We start from the raw sequence: 11,392 nt of genomic DNA, 5'->3' as shown, positions 1-11,392 counted from the left end.
CAGCAGGGGGTGCGGGTGGGGGCCAGGGCTGGGGTGACAGGAGATGCGGGTGGGGGGAGAGCCCAGGGCTGGGGCAGCAGGGGGTGCGGGTGGGGGCCAGGGCTGGGGTGACAGGAGATGCAGGTGGGGGGAAAGCCCAGGGCTGGGGCAGTAGGGGGGTGCAAGTGGGGGCCAGAGCTGGGGCAGCAGGGGTTGTGGGCGGGGGAGAGTCCAGGGCTGGGGCAACACAGAGGTGCGGGGGGAGCCCAGGGCTGGGGTGGGGGGCGGCAAAAAACCTAGAGCTGGCTTGGTCCCTACCATTCACAGCAAGCTGCAACATGAGGTTTCAGTTCCACACTCCTTCCCCCTCCCTTTCCTGTTAATTGCGGCCAAGGGAATGCTGGGAAATGTAGTTCTTTCCCTGCTCCAGGGCTGGCTCTATAGGCAGGGAGCTAACCAAGGAACTACAGCTCCCAGGGCCCCCTGTTGGTTCTCAGCTCCCATGCTGGATTCTTGTGCCCCTGCAAATTTGCCGCCCCAAGCACCTGCTTGCTTTGCTGGTGCCTAGAGCTGGCCCTGGTTACATGCAAAGTTAGCAACATCTCAACTTTTCTACATGGACTAAATAGGGTGCATCTACAATACCACCAAGAGGCTTGAAATCAGTGCAGAATTGCTGAAAGGAGGAATGAACCGTGCGATCCACAGGTCTAAGGCCTGGGCTACACACAGATTTGTACTGGCTTGGCTAAAGGCATGATTTCGAATCACTTTCTTAACCTGGGGCAACTTTATGTGTGGATCCTTATATCAGTTTAATCCTGGTTGACATCAGTTTAGTTTTTTGCTTTTACAGGGGCAAGCTCAGCCAATATAGCCAGTGTGAAACCAAGACGTTTACCCAAATTGGGCTTTGTATCTATTTAAGTTAAACCACTGCAACTTCTGTGTGTGAACAAACCCGCAGTGACTTCACTAGAAGCCTACCTCCAGAGTAATTCAAATTAAATTACACAGAGCAGGTTGTTTACTTAAGAATAACGCAGAGCGTGAGCTACTGGACTGAGTATCCTCAGTTCGTTAATTCATACAGGACACACTACGTATTTACGCTAATATCAATCATTTCCATTACGGCCGCACTTACAGCCTTAGCCAACGTTGGGGTGTCATTGTGCTAGGCGCTGTGCAAACACAGAGTGAGACACAGTCCCTGCCTCAAAGAGCTTACAATCAGAGGTAGCTAGAGAAGGGACTTTCGTGGTCTACTAGACTCCAGGCAGCCTGGGTAGTTGAGCCACCACGAGAGGCCGCTCCCCGGGGAACTGGGGAGCTGGCTGCCCAGAGAGTCAGGGAATCCAGAGAGGCAGCTGCTTGGGGAGTCACAGAGCCTGGAAGTCCACGTTCCCTGCCAGGTGGGCTGCCGAACTCCATGCCAACCCACCAGGCGGGAAGCCGGAGATCTGGGAAGACCAGGGAGCCTGGCAGCTCTCCAAGTCAGCAACTAGGCAGCCTGGGAGTCCAGCAGCCAGCCAGGCACACACAGCCTGAGAGGAGCGGACCCTAGGGAGCCTGCTCACAAGCTGATTGTCTGGCAGAAAACCAAGCAGGAAATTGTCAGAAGCTTTGACGGAATCGACGTGATCTCGCGGAACGTTTCGGTTCGGTCGCAGCAGCATTTTCCAATGGGATGCTCCGTCAGAAAACGACCCCCCATTTCTACTTGCAATCCCTGCCGGCATTTCCCTGGTCATTAACACGGCCTGGGGAGATGGGAGCAGTGGCAAGAGCACGGAGCTTGCCCTGCGGTGTGGCCTTTGCACAAGCCCTGTCTGCGGTCTCAGTTCTCCCATCTGTAAAAATGGGAGTCCGTTGTCAAGCACTTTGAGATTTGTGGAGGAAAAGTGCTACATGGGACGGACCCAGAATCAGAGCATAGACTCTCGTTGACTTCAATGCACCTAATAGCTAAGCACTACTCCCATGTTGGCTTAATCATACACCAATGTTTATATCCCACCTGGAGCTGCCAGTAGCAGCCAACAGAGAACAGGAAAGAGGACATGCAGGATGCTCATGGCTGGTTGGTATCTCCTGTATGGGGAGAGAAGACAAGATGCTTAATAAAGTTTCTTAAAGATGGGATTTCTGAAAGTGGATTTCACTAGAATTTGTGCTTCTAAACCCCTTAAGCACCTTTGAAAATATCGCTACTAATGATTAACATAGAGGGCTAGGTCCTGCTCCCGTCAAATTAAATGGCAAAGCTCTCCTTGACTTTAATGGGAGCAGGAACGGGACCAGAGTCCATGTTCATTAGAGTTGCCTGGTAGAGATCATGATATCAGGGGAAGAGCATAACTGAGTGAATCTCTGATTATCTTGCTGGATACTGCACAAAACCCCTTAATATCTCTCTGACCCCATTACTCTGCTCATACTATAAGCCTTCCACTTATTCAGCACCTATTGTTATGTATAAGAAGGAAACCTGCCTCACGATTGGCTGAAAACAATCATGTGACATGTCAAGACATTTCCTTGATCTACCTCATTGGGCGCTGGCTAATGATCATATCTGCCCAACTCCGCTGCTCTGCCGGCCTTCCCAGAACTCCTGCTCCAGCTAATTGGAGTTGTCATAACTATAAAGGGAAGGGTAACAGCTCTCCTGTGTACAATACTATAAAATCCCTCCTGGCCAGAGACTCCAAAATCCTTTTACCTGTAAAGGGTTAAGAAGCTCAGGTAACCTGGCTGACACCTGACCCAAAGGACCAATAAGGGGACAAGATACTTTCAAATCTTGGGGGGGGGAGGCTTTTGATTGTGCTCTTTGTTTTGGGGCTTGTTCGCTCTTGGGACTGAGAGGGACCAGACATCAATCCATGCTCTCCAAATCTTCTGAACAAGTCTCTCATATTTCCAACTTGTAAGTAAACAGCCAGGCAAGGCGTGTTAGTTTACCTTTGTTTTCTCAACTTGTAAATGTACCTTTTACTAGGGTGTTTACCTCTGTTTGTTGTAACTTTGAACCTAAGGCTAGAGGGGGGTCCTCTGGGCTCTTTAAGTTTGATTACCCTGTAAAGTTATTTTCCATCCTGATTTTACAGAGATGATTTTTACCTTTTTCTGTAATTAAAAGCCTTCTTTTTAAGAACCTGATTGATTTTTCCTTGTTTTTAGATCCAAGGGGGTTGGATCTTGATCCACCAGGAGTTGGTGGAAGGGAGGAGGGGGGATGGTTAATTTCTCCTTGTTTTAAGATCCAAGGGGTTTGGATCTGTATTCACCAGGGAATTGGTGAAGAGTCTCTCAAGGCTACCCAGGGAACGGAATTAGCATCGACAGTAGTGGCAGCGGACCAGATCTAAGCTGGTAGTTAAGCTTAGAAGTTTTCATGCAGGCCCCCACATCTGTACCCTAAAGTTCAGAGTGGGGAAGCAGCCTTGACAGGAGTCATTTCAAATAAAAAGTTACATGTCAGAAATGTCTGGCCACAGTGGAGGTAACAGTGAAGGAAATAAGAGAATATGGAACAATGCATGGGGCCAACTTCATGGAGCTAGGTCAGTTTGCAGCTGAGGATATGGGGCCAGATTTTTAAAGGTATTTAGACACCTAAGGATGCAGCTAGATATTTACTGGGGTTCTGAAAAGTGCTGACACACCTAACTCCCGCTGAAGTCAATGGGCTTTAGGCACATAGGCACTTTTGACTTCACAATATATTGACTTCATAATTCAATTAATGTCCAGATTCATTGTCCCTCCAGGCCCATCATTATTTTGCTGGTGTCACTAATGATTTTTCAGATCAAACCCAGCTGATAAATAACCGCTTATTATTCATGGGCTTTCCAGTGTTGTTGAAATTTTCTTTCTGTGGCGGGAAGCTCACAAGATAACACGGGGAAGGGTTATCGTGCATACAGAGTATTCTGGTGCCTCAAATGTTCCTGGCACAAAGCTCTTTGTGTGGTCCTTCTTGGGAGAACTTTGGGTGGGTTCTTTACTGGCACAAAGAGATGCAGGCAGAGGAGCAGATGATGATGTTAGGACCATCCTGCCGTGTTGAAGGAGGGGATCCTGCAGCAGCAGCCTTGTCCCCAGTCTGGCAACACTTCAGGCAGATGGAGTGGCCAGGCTATCCAGCCACAGCCTAGGATGCCTCCTGGTGCCCAGGGGTGGGGGGAAGAATTCCCAGGAAACAACCCAGTGGAATTGCCTCACCAGGTGGCATAAGTACCTCTACTTTGCCACATTGCATCACCAGGGTACACATCTGCCACTGCCACCTGCCGGGGTGCCTAGGGCTGATTGCACACAACCTTGGTCAATGGCAGTGCCGGGGGGGTTGGGACCCGCAAGGGTATCATAGGAGAAGTGGGGGAGTAGGTCTGGGGGCAGGAGGACCAGCCTGCTGAGTCTGACCATTGTGCGTTGGAAGCAAAGGCAGTCCCCCGGCACTAGGCAGATGCCCTCACAGTAGGTATTTGTGGAAGGCAGGATGCTGGGTAAAGGCCTCAAGCTGCCCAGGAGGCTGCATGGTCTAGTGCAGTTGTGCTCAACCAGGGGCCTGGGGCCCCCTGGAGGGCCAGGGGCAGGTTTCAGGGGGTCCATCAAGCAGGGCCGGCATTAGACTTGCTGGGGCCCAGGGCAGAAAGCCGAAATCCCACCACGTGGGACTGCAGCCCGGGGCCCTGAGCCCCATCACCCGGGGCTGAAGCCGAAGCCTGAGCAACATAGCTTCACAGGGCCCCCTGTGGCATGGGCCCCAGACAGTTGGCCTGCTTCCTACCCCTTAATGCTGGCCCTGGCTTTTATATGCAGAAAACCAGTTATTGTGGCACAGGTGGGCCGTGGAGTTTTTATAGCATGTTGGGGGTGGAAGGCTCAGAAAGAAAAAGGTTGAGAACCCCTGGTGTAGTGGATAGGTCACTGGACTAGGACTCAGCTGACCTGAATGTGGAAAAGTAGGAAATGTATTTATTATTGTCATTTGTGTTGTTCTGAATGGGGTGAAACCTCATTATGGATCACGTTAAAACCTCAGTGGGATTGACGGGTGTGAACACACACTTCAATTACTATAACTGTAAGGATAAGTTAACCACAAGCTCCCGCCACTTAAGAGAAAAGGGATTGTGAACCCATGCAGGAGTTTTTGGACTAAGTGAGTGGGTGGGATTTTGCTGAGTATTGTTTTGGGTAGGTATGTGTCAGAGAGGGGCAGAGGCAAAAAGCAAGAAATCCAAGAAGTAGCACAATGTGACCCTGGAGAAAGCTAAGGAAAGAGATTTGGGGTCTGTTGGCTACAAAGGTTTGGAGCTGTAAGCTAAGGTACTGCAACTTTTGTTCTTGGTTCCTGCAATTGGAGGAGCAGGACTTTGTACATTACTTGTAAATAAACAAGATTGCATCAAAGAAAATACCAGACTCTGTCAATGTCTACTTCCAGGGCCTTGCACTTTGACTATCCACTTGGGTCAAAAAGGGACAACAATATTGTGGTAGCACCTGGGGCCCCAACCATGGACCAGGGCCCCAGTGTGCTAGGTGCTGTACAAACACAGAACAAAAAGATGGTCCTTGACCTGAGAAGTTTACAATCTTAGGTCCCGATCCTGCAAAAACGTAAACACCTGACTTAATTTTAATGCTGTGAGTCATTTGAAGTCCGTGGAGCTATTCACAGTAGTAAAGTGCCTAAGTGTTTAAAGAATCGGGGTGTAGGTAAATATCTCCTTTTGATCCATCTGCTGGAGTCAGAGGGCTGCAATTCATACTAATGTAGTCCTGTCCGAAGCTCGGTAAGGTCTACACAGATCTGAACTTTGTCTGGTTTGGGGACCGCTGCCCTGCCTGCACACTGGAGTGTCCGCTCTGGAAATGACACCCATCTGCTCCATGCGGCTAAGCTCTGCTTTCACCCTGAGTGCTCTCCCCTCTCCTAGATGTCAACAGAGCTACAGAGCAACTGGCTTTGCCTTTGGTATAAGTTTAATGTGGGATTCTCCCTCATTCCCTCACTGTCAGACAACAGGATATTGGTTAGATGGACCATAGGTCGGACCCAATATGGCCGTTCTTATGTTCCCTCTAATTTCCCCGGCCTTGGAATAATTTTGGGAATCTCTTTCTAATCTCATGTTTTAGGTCCACGGAGACTGGTTCTATCCTTATAATCAGGCCAAGGGCTGCGATTGCCAGGTGGCCAAGTAGAGCAGTGCCCAGGTCATCTGCAACATAGACCTCTTGGGATGTAGCCTTCTCTCCACATTGCCGAGTGACCGGAATTTTTCCGTTCACATTTAATGGGGACTGTCTGGGGCCTTGCAGTATCACTGATGGCCCTTCATAATTCTCTGTGCTCAGAGTGAGTTTTCCTTCACGTGTGTGCTTCCATCTTATCCAAGGCCCCTTTAAGGTAATCTAGGGCCTGTACTCTCATGCTGTGGGACCCACACATCTTGGAGTAGTGATGGCTGATCAGCCCCTTTCCCATCCCAGAGGGGCAGAACCACCAGCATGGGGTCCTCTTCTCCCCTAAAGAGGCAGGGCTGGCAACACAGGACCCCCTAGTATTTATCCCAGGACCTGGGATGTGAGTGCAACCCAGTGCACTCTATTTCTCCTGCCACTCACACTCAGAGTCCTCTACTGGACTGGTTTTAGCTGTCCCCTCCCCTTTCCTCCCAACCCCCCTGAGAAGTGAATCTTGACGTTAACACTCCATTGAAAAGCATTGTGTAGTTCACACCTCCCAGAGCTGTTGTTTCAGGCTCTCTGCAGATTCAGGCAGACATCACCACATCAGTTACACTCAGGCCATGTTTTTAAGTTTTTCTTCACAGCCATGACGTCTAGAGAGTTACTTTTTTAAGATGGACGCTGAGATTCTGACGTAATTACATGACTCTTGGTGCTGTTGTAAGTCAGAGGAGAATCAGGATGTTCATTCAAATAAGCATAAGGATTGCAGCTGTACATACATTCTTTATGTGTTGGGTTTTTTAAATGGCAACCTTGAGATCACTAAATCCTGGCTACCCATTTCTTAAACACAACTGTTTTTTCTTGAAAACTAATACTCTAAAAAGGACTTGCAGTTAGAAGTCATGGTAATTAAGTAAGGGTTAGTAATCACTGGAACAATTTGCAAGAGTTGTGATAGAATCTCCATCACTGGCCATTTTTAAATCAAGACTGGGTTTTTCCTTTAAAGATGTGCTCCAGTTCAAACAGGAGTTATTTCAGGCCGGTTCTCTGGCCTGTGTTAGACAGGAGGTCAGACTAGATGATCACAATGGTCCCTTATGGCGTAAGAATCTATGAATCTATAACTCCAGGGAAAAAATAGTTACTTATGATAAGCCAGCCAGAAAGCAGAAATGTGTTTGTGCCTCCAAGAAGCTAATAAGTGATGAATAGCTCTAAACTCTGTTGCAGCCACTCAGGATGGAGATATTTATATATGCAATCTGATTGGCTAATAATACTCCAGCAGGTAGCTGGGCCTATTGTAAATAAACAATGGAGAGGGATTCTAGAATTTTCACATGACTTTTCAGCCAATCACAAGACAGGGTTTTATTCTTCTTTGTAATAATAAGGTTCCAAACAAGTGGTTGGCAGAGGCACTCCGGGCACTGCTGTGGGCACAGCCACAGGGTGAGAGCAGTGCTGTACTGTAGGCTCCAGGTAATTCAATGGCTCTATGTCCTCTCCCCCTAATGCCATGAGCTTTTGTAGGATAACTCTGTCTGAATTCAAGGGCTCTTTGTCTTTATCCTTTAAGGAATCCAGTATCAGTATCTCTCGTTTCTCTTCTCTGCAGTTTTTGGGGGTAGCAGCTGACCCTTAGCCAGCCACAGCAGCTGGGAGTGGATCTGTTGTTGCCAACTGAGCCTTTGGTTTGAAGCAAGTCTGAGGGGTGTTGAGCTGTAAGTACCAGGTAACTCAAGCTCAATTCATTTCATTCATTTGTATCTGCTTCCCCTATTGGTGTGATTTGAGAGCACCCACAGATGTGCTAAGGACACCTGATCCCAGGAGCTTACAACCAACCTGGGGACAGAACAGGTGATGCAACAAATTTGGGCACGTGAATGCCTGGGTGGTGCTGTGGGTGGGAGATGGGGGAGGGGGTGGCCTTTATATGAAAGTGGGAAACATGCAGATATTAGACCATGACAATTGTTGACTGTTGTTGTGGGCATCAAGGCGGAAACAAGAGATATTTAAATAAGAAGAAGATTCTTATTATTATTATTTGTATTACTATAGCTCCCAGGAGACCAAGTCCTGGACCAGGATCCATTATGGTTTACTGGGAAAATTGTGTCAATTTGGAGATCTGTGATCATCTTTCAAGGAACCTCAGCTTCATTTTCTATCCATTCATCACTTATCTGTCTCTGTATCTCTCTTTCTGTCGGGCTGTTTATACTGCACCTGTGGATATGTACCTGAGAGTCGGTTTTGTCTTTCTGTCTCCTCTCTCCAGTTTCCCTGTGATTCCAGCTGACCACAAACCATGAGGATTTTCTACCTTCTGCTTGTTGTTCTCTTAGGGATCTCCCTGGCCACTTCAGGTAAGATGTAAATATTGGAGCCGTGCCAAACTTGGTTGGGTCGGTTCCCAAATGAGGGTTAGCTTTGCAGGAGCTCAGTCCCCCTGATTTTCACTTTGAATTTCAGGTTCCAATGGAGAATTAAAGTGAAACTCAGGGGGTGAAATCCTGACCCCATTGAAGTCAATTACAAAATTCCCTTTGACGTCACTGGAGCCAGGACTCACCCTCAGTGCTCACTGTGGGTTTGAGTGATAATCACTCAGTGTCGAATGATTTCAACCCAGAGCCAAAATTTCCTCCCAGAAGCTTTGGAGAGGGAGGCAGGGAGGGAACTCACTTGAAAATCAATCCCTGGCTGACCCAGAACCAGAAACGGGTCTGTCCAAGTGCAAAGTCTGGATTAGGGTCTGAGCTTCCCCAAAATTTAAGCAAAATATTTAGGCACATGTACAGAAGGTCAATGGCAATGCTGGGAATAGAGCCCAGGTCTCCTGACTCCTAATCTAGTGCCCTACTGAGAGAATCTTCCCTCTGGTTTAAATTTCTCCTGGTCTGGTCTGATGCTCTTTATGAAAGATCTTACTTGTGGTCCACTCCAGAGCCCCTTGAAGTCACTGGGAAGAGTTCAGTGGACATTGGACTGGGGTGGTGAGTCTTTCTAGCACATCGGATTAAGTCTTTCCCCGCCATCAGTGGGCCTTTGACCACACGTCACAACTGATATTGCCCTGCATTTGCAACTGCAAACACAGCTCTCTTCTTTGCGCAGCAAATGGCCAGCGGGTGACTCGATATCTCAACCACTGCCTACAGAGAGGCGGGACATGCCGATACGATGACTGCGATGATGGTGAAGTGCAGATCGGCACCTGCTACCATCATACCATGGTATGCTGCCGGGATTAAGAGATGATGCTGTGCTGAAGGAATCCCATTTCAACAGCCACCGAAACCTCTGCTCTTCTTCTTTAATTAAACATATACTGTTACATTACATTTCCTTAATAATAATAAATACTACTAATAATAGTAATTAATAAATATTGCATTCCTACAGGGGCATGAATGTTTCTCTCTTATTCTTCATAGAGATCATAGATTTCATTCTGGGCTTGTGAAGTGGCTTTAGTATAGGTGGAAATATGTTTGACTCCTACTTTGGAGACTCTTTTCGCTGATAGAGCGGGGTACAGTGGTCTTAGTGCAAATGAGAATCAGGCCCTGTAGAAGGCTTCGGCCAGAGCTCGTCCCTCTCCAGGGTGGTGGGGAACCACACCGCCTCGCTACGTCCATCTGGTTACTTCGGGGAACTAGTCTGGCCGCGGGGTCTCCTGCCACGGCAGCGGTAAAGGCAAAACAATAGTTACTCACGCCCGGTTGGCGGGCGGTAGCGACTCCTACACTCTGGTCTTTGGACAGGGACAGAGCAAACCGTCAGGCAATAAGCTCAGGCTCTGGGTTAGGGCGGGCAGCAAAAAGTCCGTGGCTCAGGCTCGCAGGCAGGGCTGAGGAAACAAGTACGTTCAGGAGGACCAGGCCCTGGGTCAAGGTGGGGCAATACAGAGTCTGAGGCTCAGGCCCTCAGGCAGAGGCTGAGCAAACAAATTAGTCCAGGGAAGCCCAGGCCCTGGGACAGGGCGGGGCAGTATAGAGTTTGTGGCTCAGGCCCTCAGACAGGGGCTGAGCAAACAATGAAGCACTAAGCCAGACCCTGGCTCCGAAGGGCCTGGGGAGAGGGGGAGACGGTCACCCATGAGTTGGGTGGCAGGGGGGACTCAGGCCCTCCCACTCCACTGCGTCCCAGCCCGGGGCCCTAGAAGCTGCAGAAGACCCGCTGCTGGGATCCTGGCCGCAACACACTGACATCGGCTCTGGGTGTGCTGCAGCCAGACTAGGGTCAGCTGCCCCCGGGCTACTTCCTACCTCCCCCTCTAGAGGTACCTGCGTCTGGATGGTGGCTTCCAAGGAATAAAGCAGCATGGGCTCCTCAGGGTACCCGGCGAGCGGTAGGCTTGGCAGCTCCGCAGGGTAACTTGCCACAGGCAGGCTTAATAGCTTCTCCAGGGCCTAGTCGGCATCAGGCCTCGGCTGGTCTGGCCAGTCCTCAGGTCAGTCGCAAACTGCAGGAGTCTCCCAACCGGGAGCTAAGCCACAGGCATCTGGCTTCTCCAGCGGCCGGGCCTCTAGTGAGCTCTGGGGTTGGGCTTTTCCTGTCCTGCGCCCTGACCTCTGGGGGTGGGCGCAAGCTCCACTGGCTCCGCCCACTTTGGCATCCAGAGGGGCTCGTCCCTCTCCGGGGTGGCGGGGAACCACACCGCCTCGCTACAGGCCCCCAGGCTTAAGCAACCTCTTCTATCTTAGGTATTTACCTGGTCCCCATGACTATAATATCTGAGCACCTCACACGATAGAACGTGTTTATTCTCACGACACCCTTTTCTGGCAGGAACAGGCCCATATCCCCTTTTTATAGATGGAGAGTCAAGGCACAGAAACGCTGATTATGTCTACACTGCAATCAGAGATGTGATTGTAGCTTATGTAGACATATCAACACTGGTTCAGGAAAGACGAGCTCGAATAACGGTAGCAATGAAGCTATGGAAGCATGGGCTTGCCTCTGAATTGCATACCCAGGTTCCCTGGAGGCTTGTACTTGGGTGGCTAGCCCATGTGACTGCAGTTTCACTGCTGTTGGTACCCAAGCTAGCTCAGGTGGGTCGACACATGCTCCAGTCACACTGGAGACATTCCCTGAGTGACACAGAAAGTCTGTGGTGGAGCGGGGACTTGCCTGGGCACCAGCCTTTGCTGTCCCAGGTTAGCACCCCAGC

General features: G+C 49.6%; 1 protein-coding gene across 1 annotated transcript in view; it reads left to right on the top strand.

Annotated features, from left to right (window-relative positions):
- The window catches only part of LOC115271273 (gallinacin-10-like), a 60,178-nt gene extending 50,714 nt beyond the window's left edge, over window positions 1-9,464 (top strand). The window contains exons 3-4 of the mRNA XM_029912479.1: window positions 8,556-8,576; window positions 9,328-9,464. Coding sequence (XP_029768339.1) covers window positions 8,556-8,576; window positions 9,328-9,464 — 158 coding nt within the window. The remainder of the gene's footprint in view (window positions 1-8,555; window positions 8,577-9,327) is intronic.
- Window positions 9,465-11,392: the final 1,928 nt, after the last annotated feature.

The sequence above is a fragment of the Terrapene carolina genome, unplaced genomic scaffold (assembly GCF_002925995.2).
Source record: "Terrapene carolina triunguis isolate 2854851 unplaced genomic scaffold, T_m_triunguis-2.0 Scaffold228, whole genome shotgun sequence".
In the NCBI taxonomy this organism is placed as follows: domain Eukaryota; kingdom Metazoa; phylum Chordata; order Testudines; family Emydidae; genus Terrapene; species Terrapene triunguis.
This window is presented reverse-complemented; position numbering and strand designations above follow the sequence as displayed.